The sequence below is a fragment of the Nannospalax galili genome, unplaced genomic scaffold (genome assembly GCF_000622305.1).
Source record: "Nannospalax galili isolate Female #2095 unplaced genomic scaffold, S.galili_v1.0 scaffold529, whole genome shotgun sequence".
NCBI lineage: Eukaryota > Metazoa > Chordata > Mammalia > Rodentia > Spalacidae > Nannospalax > Nannospalax galili.
Genome location: NW_008360309.1, coordinates 1,302,379 through 1,323,014, shown reverse-complemented (window position 1 = coordinate 1,323,014; position 20,636 = coordinate 1,302,379). Strand labels below are relative to the sequence as shown.

At 51.8% G+C, this 20,636-nt stretch overlaps 1 protein-coding gene and 1 long non-coding RNA gene across 3 annotated transcripts; both read left to right on the top strand.

Moving 5' to 3' along the window:
- The first annotated feature begins 5,076 nt into the window (after nt 1-5,076).
- On the top strand, nt 5,077-11,958 carry LOC108490267. Of its 2 annotated transcripts, none has more exons than XR_001872215.2 (3): nt 5,077-5,288; nt 10,808-11,008; nt 11,919-11,958. It is a non-coding gene; the product is annotated as an uncharacterized LOC108490267 (long non-coding RNA). The 2 variants fall into 2 exon arrangements; XR_003848003.1 differs by lacking the exon at nt 11,919-11,958 and adding an exon at nt 11,121-11,313.
- Nucleotides 11,959-17,304: 5,346 nt separating this feature from the next.
- Gdf15 (growth differentiation factor 15) lies at nt 17,305-20,122 on the top strand. Its single transcript, XM_008824681.3, has 2 exons — nt 17,305-17,909; nt 19,297-20,122. The coding sequence occupies exons 1-2, from the start codon at nt 17,429-17,431 to the stop codon at nt 19,926-19,928; spliced, it is 1,113 nt and encodes a 370-aa protein (XP_008822903.2). The 5' UTR covers nt 17,305-17,428; the 3' UTR covers nt 19,929-20,122.
- The last annotated feature ends 514 nt before the right edge of the window (nt 20,123-20,636 follow it).

Here is a 20,636-nt window from a genome sequence, read left to right as displayed (position 1 = left end):
TTATTTATTTATTTATTATCTATCTATTGGTCTTTTTGAGACAGGGTCTCCCTGTAGCCCCAGATGGCCTGGAGTTCGCTATGTAGACCAGACTGGCCTTGACTCACAGAGATCCGCCTGCCTCTGCCTCCTGAGTGCTGGGATTAAAGGCAGGCACCACCACACCCAACATTTTATTTTATTTTATTATTTTATTTTATTTTATTTATTTTATGTGTATAAGTGTTTTGCCTGTATGTATGTAAGTGCACCCATGCATGCAGTGCCTATGGAGACTAAAGAGGGCATTGCTAGAACTAGAGTTATGGGTTGGTTGTTAGCCAGCTGGTCTTGATCTCCTGATTCTCCTGTCTCCACCTCTGAAATGTTGGTGGGTGGGGTCTTCTGTTTAGATCAAGGACAGCAAGGAGCAGAGAGATCCCTGGCCAGCAAAGACGAGGATACAGGATATGGGGTGACTGGGTTTGGGGCTCCTCTGCTGTAAGCTCGGTTTCCTCTCATGACAGCTGAATACCACACTTACCTGTTGAGGTTACATATCTGAGTTTCGCTAAGACAGGCCTGGCATACAGCAGGCACTTCATAAATGCACATGGTGGGTAGGAAGAGGACAGAGCAAACGTGGGAACCAGGGAACAGGGGAGAAACTGGAAGCTGCTTTGCTGATGGTTTGCAGGAGGCACATGGGGACCTGCGGAGGCCTCAGCTTGTCCCCACTTCCTGCCTGGCTCCAGCCTGCCTTGTGGCTCCTGGGTCAAGAAACTGCATGCTGGGTCCAGGGACTCAGCTGATCACTTCTGTCACAGAGTGGACTCAATGAGTCACCCACAGCTGTGGCCACCTGTTACCACAGGATGTTGATGTGCAAAAGCCCAGGACATGGGGAGGCCACAGGGGACAGACCGCCCCTCATGTCCCTTCCATGCTGAATTCGGTTCCATCAAACTCCAACAAGGTAGAGGACAGCATGATGGGGTTGGGACATTAAGTTGGACTCCTCACAGCATCCAGTGCTTAGACATCAAAGATACACTTTGGAGTAAGGAAAGACAGAGATGTGGTGGTGCCTGCGTTTAGTCCCAGCACTAGGGAGGCGGAGGCAGGCGGATCTCTGTGAACTCGAGGCCAGCCTGGTCTACATAGGTCCAGGCCAGACGGGGCTACAGGGAGACCCTGTCTCAAAAAACCAAACAAACAATGAGGGAGGACATGACAGATAAGCATTTAAGTCACTGGGGAGAAGGCCCAGAGCACAAAAGGAGACTTGAAAAAAAAGATCAGAGAAAGGGACAAATGATGCATTTCATAGGACACAAAGATGATGACAAGGATCTCCGTCGTTTACAACAGAAAGGAGCAGAACGTGGTGGCTACGCCTTTGATCCCAGCACTTGGGAGGTAGGCAGAGGCAGGCGGCTCTCTGGGATTTCAAAGCCACCCTGGTCTACCTAGTGAGTTTCAGGATAATTGGAGCTACAGGAAGACCCCGCCCCAACAAACAGAAAGGGTCTGGAGAGCTGGTTCAGTGGTTAAGAGTACAGGCTGCTCTTGCAGAAAACCTGGGTTTGATTCCCAGCACCCACATGGTGGCTAACAACCATACGTAACTTGAGTTCCACGGGAACCCAATGCCCTCTTCTCACCTCCACAGGGATTGCACACACAGATGCACTTACACAAGTGTAGGCAATATACTCATACATATGAAATAAAAATAATAAGGGCTGGAGAGATAGCTCAGTGGTTAAGAGCATTGGCTGTTCTTGCAGAAAACCCACGTTATAATCCCAGCACCCACAAGGTGACTCAGTTCCAGGAGATCCAATGCCCTATTCTGTCCTCTGCAGCCACTGCATGGCATGATTGCACTTACACACATGCAGGCATAACACATAAAACAAAAATAAACAAATCAAAATAATAAGTAAAATAGAAAAAAATAAAACAGCAAAAAACTGGGCTGCGGGCGTGGTTCAGGGGTAGAGTCCAGAACCCCCAGTTGGGGGCTGGGGGTGTGGCTTGGCAGACTGCTTTCAGGTATGTGCAGGCTGACCTCTGTCCCATAGGCGTATGGTTCAACTTCGTGACAGTCAAACCCATCAGTAGAAACCGCAGGAATCTTTTCTCTTTCCCTGTCTCCCACAGTAGACAACTCCTAGGGACTCAGGCATGCTCATCAAGTGCTGTACCTCTCAGCCGTGCCCCATTCTGGGCATTTTTAAGAAACTGGGTTATTTTCTTCCTGTTGTTCAGTAATAGGAGCGGTGAAAATAAAGCACTCAGGAGGCAGAGGCAGGCGGATCTCTGTGAGTTCAAGGCCAGCCTGGTGCACATAGTGAGTTCCAGGTCAGCTGGGGCTACAGGGAGACCCTGTCTCAAAAAGACAAAAAAAAAAAAGCAAACAAACCAGGAACTGGAGAGATGGCTCAGCAGTTCAGAGCTCTGGCTGCTCTTCAGAGGACCCAGATTTGGTTCCTAGAACCCACATGGGAGCTAACAACCTTCCTTAACTCCAGTTCCAGAGGATCTGACACCCTCTTCTAACCTCCACAGGAACTGTATGACACGGGTGCACTTACCTACAAGTAGGCCATATGCTTATACACATAAACCAAAAAACAAGATATAAAATATTTAAAAGACCAAAAACAAACAAAAAACAAAAAACAAAAAAAAAGAGGAAGAAGGGGAGGAAGAGGTGGTAACGGAGGGAGTGGAAGAGGAGGAGGAGGAGGAGGAGGGAGGAGGAGCAGCAGCAGCAGCAGCAGCAGCAGCAGCAGCAGCAGCAGCAGCAGCAGCAGCAGCAGCAGCAGCAGCAGTGGCAAGGCAGCTCATTCCTCTGATCAGGAATAGAAACTGCAGGATCTTGAGTTCAAGGTCATTTTTCAATGTCTAGTGAGGTCCAGGCAAGCCTGAGCCTGAGCTTCTCCCTGCCTCCACCCCTAGTGCTGAGCTGACAGCGGTGTGCCGTTATGCCTGGGCATATGGTGCAGGGATAAAACACAGGACTTTCTGCATTACAGGCCAGCACTCCACCAGCTGAGCTCAGTTGGTAGAATGCTTGTAGTTCAGTTGGTAGGGTACAGTCTCTATTCCTGATTAGAGTAATGACAAGTTTGATGGTGTGAGCCTGGGATAGTGAAAGGGATGGGCAACAGAGGAGAAGGTCGTCTACATATTGTAGGACTATGGAAGGACTGTGGTCTAAGGTGGCCGGGTCACGGGGTAGGGCCTGTCCAAACAGGTGGGGGCTGTCCCGGAATCCCTGAGGTAGGATAGTCCAGGTCAGTTGGGAAGCTGTTCCGGAATCGGGGTCCTCCCAGGTGAATGCAAAGAGATCATGGAGTCAGGGTGTAAAGGGTTAGAGAAAAAGGCGTCCTCAGGTCCTGGACTGTACAATGAGTGGTGGAGGAGGGGATACGTGAGAGTAGGGTATAGGGGTTAGGGACCACTGGGTAGACGGGGACTACGGCTGCATTTATGAGCTGGAGGGCCTGAACTAAACGAAAAGATCTGTCTGGTTTGAGGACAGGTAGGATGGGGGCATTGTAGGGGGAGTGGGTGGGTTTGAGGAGGTGAGCCTTTACAAGTCTCTGGATGATAGGTTTGAGTCCTTAACGGTGTTTGAGAGCAGTAGGTACATAGAGGAATCTTTGAAGGTGATATGGATGGCGTGTGGTGAGAGGCCAGTCCCAGAGTGGAGGTGTCCCAAACTTGGGGATCAACCTCAGATGTGGGAGTGGCCAGGTTTTGTTTTGAGGGGGAGGAGCTATAGGGGAGAGAATGAAGACCCGGGAGGGGAGAGAGAGAGAGAGAGAGAGCGCATAAGCTCTCTACCAAGTAAGGGAGATGGGCATGAGGGCAGGACTCAAAAGACACGGAGTTAAGGGAGTTTTCCAAAATATACAAGAGAAGGGTCCTGTTGTTTTGGGGAAATGGGGTCTTCCATGTACCCCCACCACAGAGATCTGTGAGGGAAAAACCCTACCAGAGGGGGAGGGGAGAACAGACCATGACGCCCCTGTGTCTATAATAAAGGAAATAGACTTACCAGCTACTGTAGCCATACCCTGGGCTCCTCCATAGTGATGGTTATAGATGAGGTGGGGGCTGAGGAACCAGGGTCTCATTAGTCTTCGCCCGCCAGGCCCAGAAGATCGTTGATGGACTCCTGCAAAGTGGATGGGGTCAGGGAGGAGACTGGCCTACCTTGACGTGGCAAAGAAGGACAATCGATCCTCCAACGACCTCTCTGTCCACATTGAGGGTAGGGAGGGTTCCGGTGGTGCGCGTGGGTTGGGGCATTGTTTGGTCCAGTGTCCAGTCTGTCCACATCTGATGTAGGGTCCTGGTGGCTGACACTGTGTCACAGTAAAGCTGGAGATTGTCTTCTTTGGAGGAGCCCTTAGAGCTGCGGCCAGCAGCTGGTATTTTTGTTTAGACAGGGCTAATTTGTGTGTCCTAGTCTGCTCCTCCTGGTTATTAAAGATTTTAAATGCCATTTCTAACAGATCTCCCTGGGGGGTGTCCAGGCCCCTTTCTAGCCATCTAAGTTTTCTCCTAATATCAGGGGCAGATTGTGAAATGAAATGATGGTTTAGCATAAACCTGCCATCTTTAGAATTTGGATCATATCTGGTATACTGCCTCAGAGCCTCAATAAGTCTAGCCAGAAACTGTGCTGGGCTTTCAGAGAGGTTTGGGGTAATTTCCTATAGTTTATCAAAATTGACAGTTTTATGGGATGTTTTCTCTAATCCTGTAAGAAGGCAAGTAATCATAAAATTGGGAGATTTTTTTCCCATCCTGGGTCCTGGCTGGAGACAGTGAGAGTCCCAGCAGGAGAATCCTCATCAGTTACATGGAGTTCATTGGCTTACTCTTGGGTCTCCATGCAAACCCGTTCCCTCTCAGCGGAGGTCAGGGGAGGGAGGCTGACAAAGACGTCGTGCCAGGTCAAGTCATAAATGAGAGTTAAATATTTAACTCTTTAATGACTCGGGCTGGGTCTGTGGAGAGGATTCCAATCTTTTCTCTATTTGGGACATGTTGTTAAGAGAGAAAGGGACACGGACTCTGAAAACTCCCTCCACCCCAGCTACCTCGAGGAGAGGGTAGAGACCCTTGGGGTTAGTGGGTTGAGGCGGCGATTGCAGTGAGAGACGAGGGCCGGCGAAGGAGGGAACAGAGGAGTTGACTTTTCTTTAGCTGAAGGATATGGGGAAGCTGCCAAGGCAACCGAAGAAGCCAGGCGCTCAGCAGAGTCCAGCAAGAGTTTTAGGAGTGAGGTGACCGAGGCGTGGGGGATGGGAAGGGCGAGGGGCGGGGGCGGAGTCGGGGGGAGGCCGCAGGAAGGCGGGTTGCAGTGCCCCCAGCGGCGGAGGCAGCGGCTGCAGCTGGAGAACTGGAGGGGCGGGAAAGGGGCAGCGGGGGAAGGGGCGACGAGGAGGATTTGGGGAAGTGAGGAGGAGGAGGGGCAGAGGGGCCGCTGTCAGCAGGAGGGGTTCTTGCCGAGAGAGGCATGAAGGATAAAGAAAACGTGGACGTGGGGTGTTCGGACCGCTTGGCGTTCTGTTGGCGGAAGTTATCTAAATCTCTTAAAATACTGAAATCTAAGGGTCCTGTCTCTGGCCAGATAGAACCATTGTCTAGCTTGTACTGCGGCCAGGAAGTGGTGCAGAGAAATTTGAGGCGCTTAGGTCTGACAGTGCCCAGAAGATCTAAAGTTTTTCTTTTGTCTTTTTGAGACAGTGTCTCCCTGTAGCCCCAGCTGTCCCGGAACTTAGTATATAGACCAGGCTGGCCTCGAACTCACAGAGATCCGCCTGCCTCTGCCTCCCAAGTACTGGGACTACAGGTGTGTGCCACCATGTCTGGCAAGATCTAGTTTTTAAAGATTTTAAGAGGCAAGCAAGGGGGGTGAGTCCAGTAGGTTTAGAGTTGAGATTGTCCATTTTAATTAAAGGGATGAGGAAGAGAATGAAAAGGGCAGCGAGTGTGAGGCGATGAGAGACAAAGAGGAAAGGGGAGGCTTGTGGGCGCCTCCAGGGAAAGAGGAGGTTGGGAGTGAGGCTGCCTAGGAAGACAAGTGCCAGAGGAGGAGAGAGACAGAGAGGACGAGAACAAGAGAGGAAAGAGGCACAAAAGAATAGGTGTGCCAAATGACCACGTGGGACCAACATCCAAAGGCATCCCTCTGAGGAGAGGGTCCCGAAAATGAGTGTCCCAAGGTAGACCAGGGAGGGGAAAACGTGGGATCTCCTGACGTACCAGTACGATTTAATGAGGAACAAGAGAGCCAATGACTGTATGGCAAGGAGAAGGAAAAAGGAGAGAAGGGGGGGGAGGGAGGGAGGGAGGAGAGAGAGAGATCAGGAAAAGATTTGAGAGCATTGGATGGATGGGTCTATCTGCCAGGTGGGCTTAGGCAGACACAGCAACCGTACGGGATACCCAATGGTCACACAGGCCCGTGCTGCCCGGTGACCAAAGTTCTGAGTCTGGGAATGACTGATGGTTGTGATGAGGAGAGTGCCAAATGGCAGGGAGAGGGAGGGTGGCAGCAGGGTATAAGGCAGCAGTGAGCCAAGGTCTGAGTCTGTGAAGGACTGATAGTTGTGATGAGGAGAGTGCGAAATGGCAGGGAGAGAGAGGGTGGCAGCAGGGTATAAGGCAGCAGAGGAAGAGAGAGAGAGAGAGAGAGAGAGAGAGAGAGAGAGAGAGAGAGAGAGCGAGCCTGATGACCGAATTGGTGGTGAGTGCAGTAGCCGGTATCTGGTGGCTTGGTCCGGCTAGAGTCCTCACGGCCAGACCCTAATAGGCGATCCGAGTCACGGCACCATATGTTAGCTTAAAAAGGTAGCAGGGGTCAGGATCACTACAAAACAGAAACAAAGAGGACTCTGGCAAAGTGAAAGTTTAATGAGGTTTGTCGGGGCTGGTCCTCAACTCGGGTGTGAGGAAGAACCAGCGGCCTAATGGCTCTGGGGGGTAGCTTTTAAAGGGAAAGAATTCGGAAAAAGAATATTTTTCTGCTGTTTGGGACTGTTTTGGGGGCTTCGTGCTCAGGGAGGGCATGGGGTCTGTACCTGGTGGAGCTTATCGAGGAAAACATCTACTGTAAAACATGTTTTTCTACAATTACAGGATTCCAGTAATTAATTGCAGCTAAGGGTTTGGGAAACCTGTTTGTCAGCCTGTGGAGCATGCTCTAGTGATCACAATACATTGGTCATTAATTTTCCCAGAGCTGCTTCTGTTAACTTGTAGGTGGCTGGGAGTTGGTTGACTCAGTTCCTCTTAGAGGCCTTATGGTTTCTGGGTCTGGAGTTGCCTGGATCTGAACCCTATCAATAAGCACTCCACCAACTGAGCTCCAGGCACTCTTACAACTGAGCCCCAGGAACCCTAGCAACTGAGTTACAAGCACTCTACCAACTGACCTCTAAGCATTGTTATAACTAAACTCCAATCACTGTTACAACTAAGCCACAGGCACCCTCACAACTGAGCTACAGGCATTCCACCAACTGAGCTACAAGCAATGATACAACTGAGCTACACCCTGAGCCCCAATTTCCCCGATATGTGTGTGATGGGAACAGAACTTTATCATCAGCTGAGCATCGATGTCCTTTCTCCTGTGGGGGAACTTTTCTTCTTATCCTAGTTGTGTGTTTTTTTTTTCTTTCTCTTTCTTTCTTTCTTTTTCTTTCTTTCTTTCTTTCTTTCTTTCTTTCTTTCTTTCTTTCTTTCTTTCTTTCTTTCCTTTTGGTCTTTTTGAGACAGGGTCTCCCAGTAGCCCCAGCTGTCCTGGAACTCACTATGTAGATCAGGCTGGCCTTGAACTCACAGAGATCCACCTGCCTCTGCCTCCGAAGTGCTGGGATTAAAGGTGTGTGCCACCACACCCAGCTTTTTTTTTTATGTATATGAATGTATCGCCTTCATGTATGTAAGTGCACCCATGTGCACAATGTCTTTAGAGGTCAGAGGGCATCAGATCCCCTGGAACTTGAGTTACAGACGGTTGTTAGCCACCATGTAGGTGCTGGTATGGGATTCAAACCCAGGTCCTCTGCAAGAGCAATCAGTGCTCTTAATTGCTGAGCCATCTCTCCAGCCCAAGTGTTATTTTTCTTAAATCAGAAAATGGCTTTGGATTTACGAAATGCCTTTTTTGATCAGTTGAGATGATCATGTGGTTTCCCCCCCTTGGTTCATTAATGTGCTGTGTTATCGTAATTGATTTTTTCGTAATGACTCACTCTTGAATTCCAGGGGTTACTGGTACCTGGTCACAGGGAACAACTGTTCAGATAAGCCACTGAGCACACCTGCTAGCAATCAGCTTACAGAATTTGCATTTACACTTTGGTCTGCAGTTCCTGGCTTGTGATAACTTTTTTTTTTTTAAGTGTGTGTGAGTGTACTGCCTACATGCGGGTAACTGCACCCATGTCATGCAATGCCCGTGGAGGTCAGAAGAGGCTGTCAGATCCCCTGGGATTGGAGTTACCGTTGTTAGCTGCCATGTGGGTGCTGGGAGTCAAACCCCGGTCTTCTGCAAGAACAACCAGTGTCCTTAACCACTGAGCCATCTCTTCAGCCCCATTGTGATAACTTTTTATCTAGCCTAGGAGTGAGATCAAAGTAGCAGGCTTTGGGATGTCCACCTGGGATCCTAACACTTGGGAGGCTGAGGCAGGAGAATGAGCTAACCTGGGCTATGAGTAAGCTACTGTCTCAAAGAAAACAAAGTGAAATTAAATGAAAAAGAAGAAAAATATGCTGACTTCATTAAAAGTGTTCCCATTTCCTCCTCCTTCCCCTCCTTCTTCCCTTTCCCTCTCCTTCTTCTCCTCCCCCTCCTCCTCCTCCTTCTTGGAAGGGTTCAAGGGAAGAAAGGCCATCAGTTCTTCTGTAAATGTTTGATCTGTCAAACATTCACTAGTGAGTCCCTGCGGCATTGGATGTTCTTTGCCAAGAGATTCTTGTTTAGTGATTCTAGCTCTTTATTTGTTATAGATCTCTTGAGATTTTAGGATCTTGATTAGCAACTCTAGCTCTTTCAGAACTCTTGAATTTTAGAATCTTTGTTTTTGTTATTCTATTTTTAAAGATTTATCTTTTTTTAGATTAAGTCTTTTATGTGTATGAGTGTTTTGCCTGCATGTAAGTGTACCTGTGGGCGAAATGCCTGCAGAGGACAGAAGAGGGCATCGGATTCCCCAGGAACCTGAGTTAAGGATGGTTGTTAGCTGCCATGTGGGTGCTGGGATTTGAATCCACTTCTTCTGCAAGAACAGCCAGTACTCTTAACCACTGAGCCATCTCTCCACCCTAATTTTGAAATGTTTATTAGTGACTTCATCTCTTTATTCATTGTAGATCTCTTGAGCTTTTTCCTCTCTTCCTGAGTCAGTTTTGGTAATGCGGATGTTTCTAGGGGTGTGTCTACTACATCCCTATTCTCCCCCTGTGGCTGCCATTTCCTGTGTAAGGCCTTATGTCTGACTAGTCTTTGGTTCTCCCTCCTTCAGTGCTAACCTAGCTTGTGGTGTTTTTGAGGCAGGACCCTGTAGCCCAGGCTAGCCTTGAATAGCATAGGTGGACCTTGATCTTGTCCTGCCTCGGGCTCCCTTTGTACAAGGCTCCAGATGTCACTACCACACCTGGCTACATTTTATTCTCTGTCTCAGAAGAGTTTCAGGTTTCACTGATAGGAGCTGGGTTTCATCTCTCTCAGGTTGATCTTTACGGTTTCCTCCAGTCCTGCTAGCTCTAAATTTAGCTTGCCCTCTGGTTTTCACTTCCTCCAGGTTACTGATTACAGGTGGTTCATCTTTTATGATGTGGAATTCACACTTTCTCTTGTCTGCTGCCTGCGCCGCACCCTGTGGGGATTTTCTTTTGTTTCTTTCTTTTTTTTTTTTTTTGGTCTTTTTGAGACAGGGTCTCCCTGTAGCCCCAGGTGACCTGGAACTCGCTATGTAGACCAAGCTGTCCTCGAACTCACAGAGATCTGCCTGCCTCCCGAGTGCTGGGATTAAAGGCTTGCGCCACCACGCCTGGCGATATTTTTAGATTTAAATGTATGAGTGTATTGCCTGCATGTATGTGAGTACACCCATGTCATGCAATGCCGTGGAGGTCAGAGGAGAGCTTTGGATTCCCCTGGAGCTGGAGTTAAGGACAGTTTGTAGCTGCCATGCGGGTGCTGGGAATCCAACCCAGGTCCTCTGCAAGAGCAGTCAGTGCTCTTATCCGCTGAGCCATCTCTCCAGCCCTGATATTTTTAGATTTAAAAGGGCTTGTTTTGTTGTCTAACACAACATGGTCTTCCCTGGAGAAACAGGCTGTCCTTGGTGACTGGCAGATGACCTGCCACCCTAGTCACTTCTGCTTGGCAGTCAGACAGCCCTCTTCTTCTTTACCTTTCCTCCACAGTCTCTTTTCTCCTCCTGGTCCTGCAGCTGGACCTCAGGGCTTCATGAATACTCAGCAAGCCCTCTGCCACCCAGCCCCAGCCCAGCCGTGACCCCAACAGCAGAACCCACTCCTGGAGCTTGACCTCCACACATTCACTATGGTGCACACCTCCCACATTATTTATTATTTATTTATTATGTGTATGAGTGTTTTGCCTGCATGTAAGTATCCCGTGCATGCAATGCCTGGTGAGGCCAGAAGAAAGAGACACGCGGGGTAAGAAAAGGTATCTAGGAAAAGAGCAAACAAAGAAGGCCCCGGCGGGTCGCAGCTATTTATCTATCTATTTATTATAATTCAGTGTCCCATCTTACAGCTCTGGCTGTCCTGGAATTCACACATGCCTCAGTCTCCTGAGAGTCGGCATGAGAGCCGGGTGCCACACTCGGATGGAAGTGTGCGTGTGCAGGAGGATGTGCAAGTTCGTGCTCAGGTGCACATACAGACGGCCTGCTCCCAGGACCCTTCTGTCTCCGCCTCCCCAACGCTGGGGTTACAGACACAGTCACCTCCTCAGGTTTGTACAAGGGCGCAGGAAATTAAAACTCAGGATCTTGTGCTTTCGTGGCAAGCTCCAGTCCAGCCCCATAAGCTGCTAAATGTCTTTTTTCCTCCCATTTTCTGCAAAGGCTCTGGGTGCTGGCCTCAAAGTCCCTCTGGGTGCCCCGGAGTGTTGGACTCACAGCCAGGGCCGGCTGCGATTGATGTAAATCAGCCTTCATTTGCATAAGTGACTTTGCGGTGATTGGTGAGAACACGGGTTCATTTGCATGCCGTGCTGTGATTGGTTCAAACACCCTTGGCTCAACCCTCGCTGGCTATATAAACACGCTGTTCGTCTCCCTCTTGGGATATTGCTGGTCAAAGTCTTGTTGTGTCATCTGGTGCTGTCAAGACTTGTCGTGTGTGTGTGTGTGTGTGTGTGTGTGTGTGTGTGTGTGTGTGTGTGTGTGTGTGTGTGAGAAAGGGCTTCTCTGTAGCCTCAGCTCTCCTGGAACTCACTATGTAGACCAGGCCGGCTTATGAACTCACAGAGATCCGCCTGGCTCGCCTCCCGAGTGCTGGGATTGAAGGCTTGCGCCACCACACCATGTTTAAGATTTTAAAATTTTTAAATTTTTATGTGTGAGTGTTTTGCCTGCATGTGTGTAAGTGTAAGCTTGTGGAGACTAGAAGAAGATCCTTGGAATTGGAGTTACTGACAGTTGTTAGGCTCCATGTGGGTACTGGGAACTGAACCCAGGTCCTTTGCAAGAGCAGCCATCTCTCCAGGCTCAGCTTTGTTTTTTGTTTTTTTATTTTATTTTTGAGGAAGTGTCTCATGTAGCCCAGGCTGGCCTCCAACTTATTATGTAGCCAAGGATGACCTTTTTTAAAAAATTTTTTAAATTATTTTTATGTGTATGCATGTATTGCCTGCATTGTAGGTAAGTGCACCCATGTCGAGCAATGCCCTCAGAAGACAGAGGTGGCTGTCGGATCCCCTGGAACTGGACAGTTGTGAGCAGCTATGTGCTGGGATTCAAACCTGGGTCTTCTGCAAGAACAATCAGTGTTCTTAACCGCTGAGCCATCTCTCCAGCCCCCCAAGGAGGATCTTAAATTCGTGATCTTCTTCCCTCTGCCTCTGGACTGCTGGGATGACAGGCTGAAACTGGTTTATGCTGAGGATGGAACCCAGGGCCTCAGCATGCTAGGCATCATCCTACCAACTGAGCTCCAAGCACTCTACCCACTGAGCTCAAGCACCCTACCCACTGTCCCCAGGTCCACCCCTCGATTTTCTATTTCAGCCTGGGTGCTGCAACCCTGAAAGGCGGTGTCCTGGGGCTCTCCTTCGGAGGGCCCAGGAAGGCCAGGCTTGCTTGTCTGTTAGTCTATTTTGTCTGCTAGAGCGATTTCACAGAGCAGCAGCAGCAGCAGCAGCAACACCACCACCACCACCACCACCACCATCACCGGGCTCTGCAGCATGACTCAGCGGTTTTTCAGCTTAAAGTGCCCAACCCAGCAGAAAAAGGCGCACACCTCATGACCCCACGAGCAGTGGGAAACCTCACCATTCCTAGGCTCCAAACCTGGCAGGGATCTGCTCAGAGCAGACTAGTGACAGAGGACCTGACACCAAGACCTGCAGGGAGTGGAGGGTCAGCCAGGATGGGAGTCACCTGGTTTCCTTGCAGTGTTGGAATGTTCTAGAACCCAAGAGAGATGTTTGTATTATATAAAATAGTAGATTTTATGCCACATGTACTTTAGAACAATAAAACAATTCAATAAGGCCAGGCATGGTGGCACACGCCTTTAATCCCAGCACTCGGAGGCAGAGGCAGGTGGATCTCTGTGAGTTCAAGGTCAGCCTGGTCTACATAGTGAGTTCCAGGCCAGCTGGGGCTATAGTAGACCCTGGCAAACACACACACACACACACACACACACACACACACACACACAATTAATTAATTAAATTAAATAATAAATAAAACAATTCAGTAATAAATTCGTACATAAAAGTGACCTTCCTCAGGAAGTGAGCCTTGGGCCAGGAATGAATGAATGAGTGAATGACTTCTTCATGGACTCAGGGTGTCCTGGCCTGTCCACAGTCAGAAAATAGACATGGCACAGCAAACAGCTTGCCCAAGAGCACACAGCCCAGAACTCGGGTCCTCAGAATTCCGAACTCGGGTCTCCTCTGATTCAGGGGCTCTTTGAACCTAGTCCTGGCACTGTGAGCCAGGACTGCCGTTCAGTCTCTGCAGCCCCTCACCTGGCTCTGCATGTCCCGGCTCAGAGAGAGACCCTGTCTCAAAACTCCAAGAATGAAGGGGCCTTCCCCTGTAGCCACACAGACACCCCAACCCTGAGTGGTCAAAATGGGGCCAACAGGAAGGCTTAAAAGGGGGGATGGGTCACTGAAGGTGCAGTTTAGAGGTGTTAATAGGAGTTAACCATAAAATTTGTCTAAGTCTACCTGAGCTTTAGTCTGGTTGAAACTGAGTTGCCTAAGAATTTCAGGGCTCTCAGTCAGTGAATCCTGGGGTTTCAGCTGACCAGTGCTGAGCTCCCAAAGGTCTGAGTGGTGACAGCCAACTGCCTGGGCTCTGGGGGTGTCCTGGATGACCCAGGCTCTCCCTGACTCACAAGATAACCAAGACCTCAGGATGGCAGGTTGTACCTGCCCTTCAGGGACTCCAGAGACATTTTCAAACAATTTGTTCAGATCTTGAGCCAAAACTGTGTTTGCTTTGAATCACAAGGCACTGTGGAAGTGGGTTTATGCTTTCCGGTCTATGGCATGTGTTTGACGAGGGTGGTGGTGCTGACCCAGCAAGGGTGGACTGATCACCTCTGCTCTAGTTTGTGAACCCCAAGACACAAGGAAGGCAGGATCGTGACTGCCGGCTGAGGTCATGACTGGCCGGCTGCCCACAGCCCAGCACCTCACCTCCCTGGGCTCAGCCACGGGACTGGTTATGAGGGCATCAGCTCAAATTTGGGGGAATGGAAGCTAAGCTGGCAGGTTGCCATGTTCCAGAGTTTTCTGAACCAGAAATCTCCAGTTGGGGAGTGAGGAGGATAGGGCACCGCATGGAGCCCTTTGGAGAACATTCCATGAATAAAATGAATGGCTTCTAGTCTTTTAAAAAAATATTTTATTATTTTTATTTTATGTGTATGAGTGTTATGCCTGCATATAGGTAAGTGTACCCATGTTGTGCAATACCTGCAGAGGACAGAAGAGGCTGTCAGATCCCCTGGAACTGGAGTTACAGACAGTTGTAAGATGCCATATGGGTTCTGTGATTCGAACCCGGGTCTTCTGCAAGAACAGTCAATGTCCTTAACCATTGAGCCATCTCTACAGCCCCACCAATTCTAGTCTTAAGGGGGGAGATGGCCTTGCATGGGCCGGGGCACCAGTCTGGATAGAAAGGATGGAATACTATATAGCTAGGAAAAGAGGCTCACATGGTGAGCTCACATCTGTCATCTCAACACTCAGAAGACTGAGGCAGAAGGATCGTGAGTTCTGGGCCAAAGTGAGAGGCAGATGGCAAACGAGAAAGTCTTACTATTATTAGGACTCTGACCCCAGGGGTCCCAGGTTCCCCCAGAAGGTGGGTGCTCTGACACGTCTGGTGCTCTGGCCTGTCTGGTGCTCTGGCCTGGGCCCCCTTCTCCTGCAAACTGGCCATAAGTTTGAGTGGTAGAGAAATGGACAGGTGCATTTACTGAGTGCCTTACTGTGTACTCAGGTTACATGGGATCTCTAGACTTCTGCCATAGCCTTTTGTGACTCCACCCAGTGGAATGCAGAACTGGAGGGTTGGCTGTTGGGGGTGTGAGACCTGGGGACCGAAGATCCCAGCAGGAGTCGTTGGTGACACATCTTTTCGAGGGGGATGTGTTTTTTGTTGGTTTTTTTTTTGTTTTTTTTTTTTGTCTTTTTGAGACAAGGGTCTCTCTGTAGCCCCAGCTGGCCCAGAACCCACTTTGTAGACCAGGCTGGCCTCGAACTCACAGAGATCTGCCTGCCTTTGCCTCCCCAGTGCTGGGATTAAAGGCTGTGGGCCACCACGCCCGGCTCAAGGAGGGGAATGTGTTTTTGAGGGGCCGACGCTGGAATTCAGGGCCTCTGCATGCTAGGCGAGCTCCCCCCCCCTGCATATCCCAAAAAATCTTTCTGGGAACACAATCGTTTCCTTGTCCTCCAGCCCACTGCAGCGCAGCGATTTTTCCATGTTTTCCAAGGTGACACTGAGGTTCAGAGAGGGAGGGAGCCTGAGCTGGCTGAGGCTGCTTGTTTCTCGGCGCACACGGTCACGCTGAGAGGAACCCGCACCTTGCTTTGATCTGGGTCGCTGCTCTGGGCTGCCGCTGGTGATACTCCGGTGGCAGCCACCGGAGGCGCGCGTCGCGCCTGTCCAGCAGGAGCACGTGTACCGTGCCCGGTCTGCAGAGAGGCAGTCAGGCTGTGAGGAGCAGCTGAGCAGGCAGGGGAGCAACCGGGCAGCTCGAACTCAGCTCGAATGAATCCTGGGACTCTCTTCCCACTCCCACTGAGTCGCCCCCACAACTTCTCAGCAGTTCCCACCCCAGGAGCCCCGGGCCACCCATAATACCTCAGTTTCCTCGTCTGTGACTCGCAGGCCTCCTGACTCAGCCTCTCGCGGTAAGAAAGTCAGTTCTCGCTCTCCAAGGCCCCTGTCCGATGCACAGAGAGGCTGAGGAACCTGCCCTCGGTCACACAGTCACAATCGGAGCAGAGCTGCGATGTGAACGGTAATCCGTGTTCTAGAGTGAGCAAACCGTCCTGTGTCCTCCCTACAACGTGGGCCATCTTGCCCCCACCGTCAGGGAAACCAAGGCTCCACCAGTCGATGCTCTTGGTTCCTGATGTCGTGGCTCGGTGACTCCAGTGACCAGTGACCCCAGGCCGGTTTTTGCCAGATCAGCAACTTCCCAGGATTCCGGACTCACCAGGTGGAGAGTTCGGACGTCTGACACTTAAATTTGGGGAAAATCAGTCCAAAATGGAGGTAATCCCAAAGCCCCACTCGCACCGGCTAGCTGCACAGGAGGCCTCCAGACCAGCTTCCCCTTGGGGCTCAGTGACACCAAAAACTGCCCTCAGCTGTGAGTCCAGTGGGCGGTGCCATCTGCGCTGCATCTTGACCTTGAAGAGAAGCCCACTTGGCAAAGGGTCGCAGGGCGACAGGTGGCCGTCCTCACCTGTCACAGGTCATAAGAGGTTAGCGCACTGCGCCTGCCTAGGGGGCGGAGCCTGTGTGCAGGGGCGGGGCCTGAAATGTGGGCGGGGCCTGGTCTGCGGGTGCAGGGGCTCCTCACCCACTGGCTTGAGCGTCAGGCCCGGGCCTCTTTCGAGCAGGCCAGGGGGTTAGGGGGAGAGCAGAGGCCCCTCACCAGCCAGTCACCCCGGAAGTGGGGGCGGTTGGCAGGGACTTATCACGCACCTACTATACAGTCCGTGTCACATCAGGGACATCGAGACCCTAGTCATAGTCCACGTGACCCAATGGGACCACGACAGCGGGGGTGTGTGGGCCAGGAGGCCCCAGGGCCTGTCTGGAAGGAGTCTGTCTTGCATGCCGGCGGGCCGCAGGCACATGCACCCCCCCACTACACACACACACACACACACACACACACACACACACACACACACCCTGACCGCAGAGGCCTCCTCTCCAGGCCCAGGCTGCTGCTGGGGTTCAAGTCCTGTAAGTGGAAGCGAGCGTGGGCGCCCCAGGAGCGGGGCACTCCTAGACACCTCATCCTCACTTCCTGCCATCGGCGGCTGAGCCTGATACTTCTCTCCTCGCCTTGCCTGCAGCTCCCTAGGGGCTACAGCTTCCATTCAGGGCATAATCAAGGAATGGCAGCCGGGCCCCAGCTCGGAGGCAGAGGCAAGCGGATCTTTATGGATCGAGGCGGCTTGGTCTCCATAGTGAATCCCAGGACAGGTCCGGCTACAGGGAGACCCTGTCCCAGCAAAAAAGGAGTCTCATGTAGATTGCTTTCAGCCCTTCGGAGGGTACTCAGGTCTGGGGGAGACAGAGCCAGGCACAGACATTTCCAGGGCCGTGAGGTCAGCTCTGGGCAGGCCAGGGACAGGGAGTGTGTGAGCGCCAGTCAGCATGGACAGGTGAAGTGCAACCGGCTTCTGCTTGCACAAGGCTTTGTGCAGTGAGTGGGAGTTAACTGAACCCCTGGTCTGCGAAGCCCTGCAGTTTGACTCCGTCCTTCACGGCTCATTGTCCAGGTTTGCAAGCAAGTCCAGTTCCACTCCAGGTCCAAGACAGTGGACACTGAGCCATGTAGAAGGGGAATTGCCCAAGCTTGCCTTTTCTGGTTATTTCTCAGCTTTAGAGAGAAAGGGGGTGGGGGTGGGGACACGTTGGTCCCGAGAGGAATGGATGGATTGGAACTCCGGACTGGGCCAATAGCTGTTGTTCTTCCTGGGCTGAGAGGTGTTAGCCATGGTCACTCCAGTTGGCACTGCCCACGGGGGCGGGGCAGAAAAAGTTCAACGGTTATAAAGGCAGCGACAAGCCGTCCGGCTCAAAAGCCATCACGAACCACCGCTGACATGTCCCGGCCCCGGGCGACAGCAGCCCCTCCGGCCCTGCCCGGACCCGAAGCCCCGGGCTTCCGGCTGCGCCTCCTGCTGTTGCTGTTGCTGTTGCTGCTGTTCTGGCCATCACCAGGGGATGCCTTGGCTCTGCCAGAGCTGCGACGCTCTGATCCAGGGTCCCAGTTCGACGCCCACCGCGACCACGAGCTGCGAAATCGCGTCCAGGCTCTACTGAGCAGGCTGCAAGCCAACCAGAGCCGGGAGGATTCGAACTCCGAACCCACTCCAGACCCTGCCATCCGAATACTCACTCCAGAGGGTGAGTGGCATCTGGGGACCCTGTTGAGCAGCCTGAGGTCTAACCCATACATCCAAGTCTGGGAGGCTTAGCCCAGATCCTGAGCCTCAGTTTCCCCAAGTGAAACCTGGTAGCAGCACCCTGTCGCTCAGGAGTAGCGGATCCCTGGATAGCGGCTGGGCACCTGACCCACAGAGAGGTCAGGATCGGCCCTGAAGGTGCACAGCACCCGGGGACCCCGGGGACGGGTGAGGCTGAGGGTGCGGTCTGGCCCTGACCTGGAGACAGAGTGGGGTCCGGGAGGAAGGATAGAGGGAAGAAGGGCCAGTTGGAAGAGAGGGAAAGAACCTGCTGGAGCTGGTTCCAATATCTGACGCAATCGCTGGTTAAGACTGTTAAAGTCAGAAGCGACATTAGCCTGGAGGCGGGTGTTGAGGCCCAGGCAGCGCTAGGACCCGGGGAGGCAGGAGGGCGGGGCCAGAAGAGCGACCACGCCCCCCACCCCTGAATGGTGCCGAGTGGCTCCAGGTGACCCTCCTTCACTGTCTTACCGCCGGCCGTGGGGTGTCGCCAGCCTCCCTGGTCTCGCTGTGGTGGCGCATGCCTGTAACCCTTAGGAGGCTGAGGCAGGAGGATAGCTACGAGTTCAGGGTCACTCTGGGCTGCATAGTGAGGCTCTGTCTCCAGAATTTTCTTTTGGATTTTTGTTGTTGTTGAGCTAGTCTCTGTAGCCCAGACTGGCTTCGAACTAGCTTCGCGGCAATCCCCTTGCTTCCGCTTTCCCACACATGGGATGACGTGTGTCAGCCACCATGCTCTGCTTAAAAAATTTTTTAGGGGGAGGGATTTGGGCTGGAGACATGGCTCAGCAGTTAAGAACACTGACTGTTCTTGCAGAAGACCCGGGTTCAAATCCCAGCACCCACATGGCAGCTCACAACTGTCCTTAACTCCAATTCCAGGGGGTCCAACGTCCTCTGCGGGCATTGCACGACACAGGTGCACTTACCTACAAGCAGGCAACACACACACACACATAAAAATAAATAAAACTAAAAATTTTTATTTTTTTATTTATTTATTTTTTTACTATGAGAAGAAATTAGAGCCAGGGCTTGAATCTCCAGACTTTCCAAAGGGCAGATACGGGTTCATTGCTTTAAGCACTTATTAAGTAACTGCTGTGTGCCAGGGGCGAGCTGGCCGAGCTGGGCTGAGAGACTCATTAGGGAGAGAACACACAGCAGGACATAAAACACTGCAGTTTGGGGCTAGGCGAGTAGTGGGATGGGCACCGCCCATCGTGGGGCGTGGCGCAGTGCAAAGGCCCCGGGATCACATCACACTTGCTCTCACTCCGGCGCACCACAGGCGCGTGAGCAACAGGCTTTCTCTTTTTCCCTTGCAGTGCGGCTGGGGTCCCACGGTCACCTGCGGCTCCGCATCCCGCGGGCGTCGCTGACGCAGGGTCTCCCCAAAGCCTATCGCGTGCACCGAGCGCTGCTCCTGCTGTCCCCGTCGTCCAGGCCCTGGGACATCACGCGGGTACTGCAGCGCGCGCTCAGTCTCCGGGGACCCAGCGGCCCCGCACTGCGCCTCCGCCTGTCGCCGCCTCAGGGCCTGGCCATGGCGCCCACTAGCGGCGCGCGACTGGAACTGCAATTTCGAGGGGCCGCCTCCAGGGGGCGCCGCAGTGCGCATGCGCGCCAGAGAGACTCCTGCCCGCTGGGCCCCGGGCGCTGTTGTCACCTGCAGACCGTTCAGGCGACCCTCGAGGACCTGGGCTGGAGCGACTGGGTGCTGTCGCCGCGCCAGCTGCAACTGAGCATGTGCGTGGGCGAGTGCCCGCATCTGTACCGCTCAGCCAGCACGCATGCGCAGATCAAAGCCCGCCTGCACGGCCTGCAGCCCGACCGGGTGCCGGCCCCTTGCTGCGTCCCCTCAGCCTACACCCCAGTGGTTCTCCTGCACAAGACAGACAGCGGCCTGGCCCTGCAGACCTACGACGACCTCGTGGCCCAGGGCTGCCACTGCGCATGAGCAGCAGGCCCTGACCCTCTCCTGCGTGCATGGGGCGGCGCCCCCTTGTCGCCTAAGAACTCTATATGTGTATTTATTTGTTATTATTATTTTATTATTTTTTATTATTATATTATTTATTTGGGTTGTGCTGGGTGGATGGATTGTGTATTTATTCGAACTCTGCTAATAAACGTGCGACTGATTTCTATGGAGTCTAAGAGGGCATCTGAGATATTTCGGGAAGATCCCACTTCCCTAACCTCAGTTTTCCCAGGGGAGCTAGTGTAGGGGTCAGGAGTAGGGTCAGGGAATGGGTGGCAAGATGCCAGGCCATCATAGAGCGTTGTGACATCTTGGGGCTGATGAGATGACTCATTGGGTAAAGGTGTTTACAGCCAAGCCTGAGGACCTGAGGTGCATGGTGGAAGGAGAGAACCGCCTCCTGAAAGTTGTCTTCTGATCTCTACATGAGTGCTGTGGTACATACATAAATAAATATACCGTTATAAGAAAACAAATTTTAAGGCAGGTGCGGTGGCACTTGCCTTTAGTCCCAGCATTCCCAGCAGAGGCAAACAGATCTCTGTGAAATCCAGGTCACTCTGGTCTACACAGGGAGGCCAGCCAGGGCTGCAAGGAGACCCTGCATAAATTAAAAAAAAAAAAAAAAAAAAACACCAAACAAAAAAATAAACTAAAAAAATTTGTTTTTTGTTTTTTAAAAAA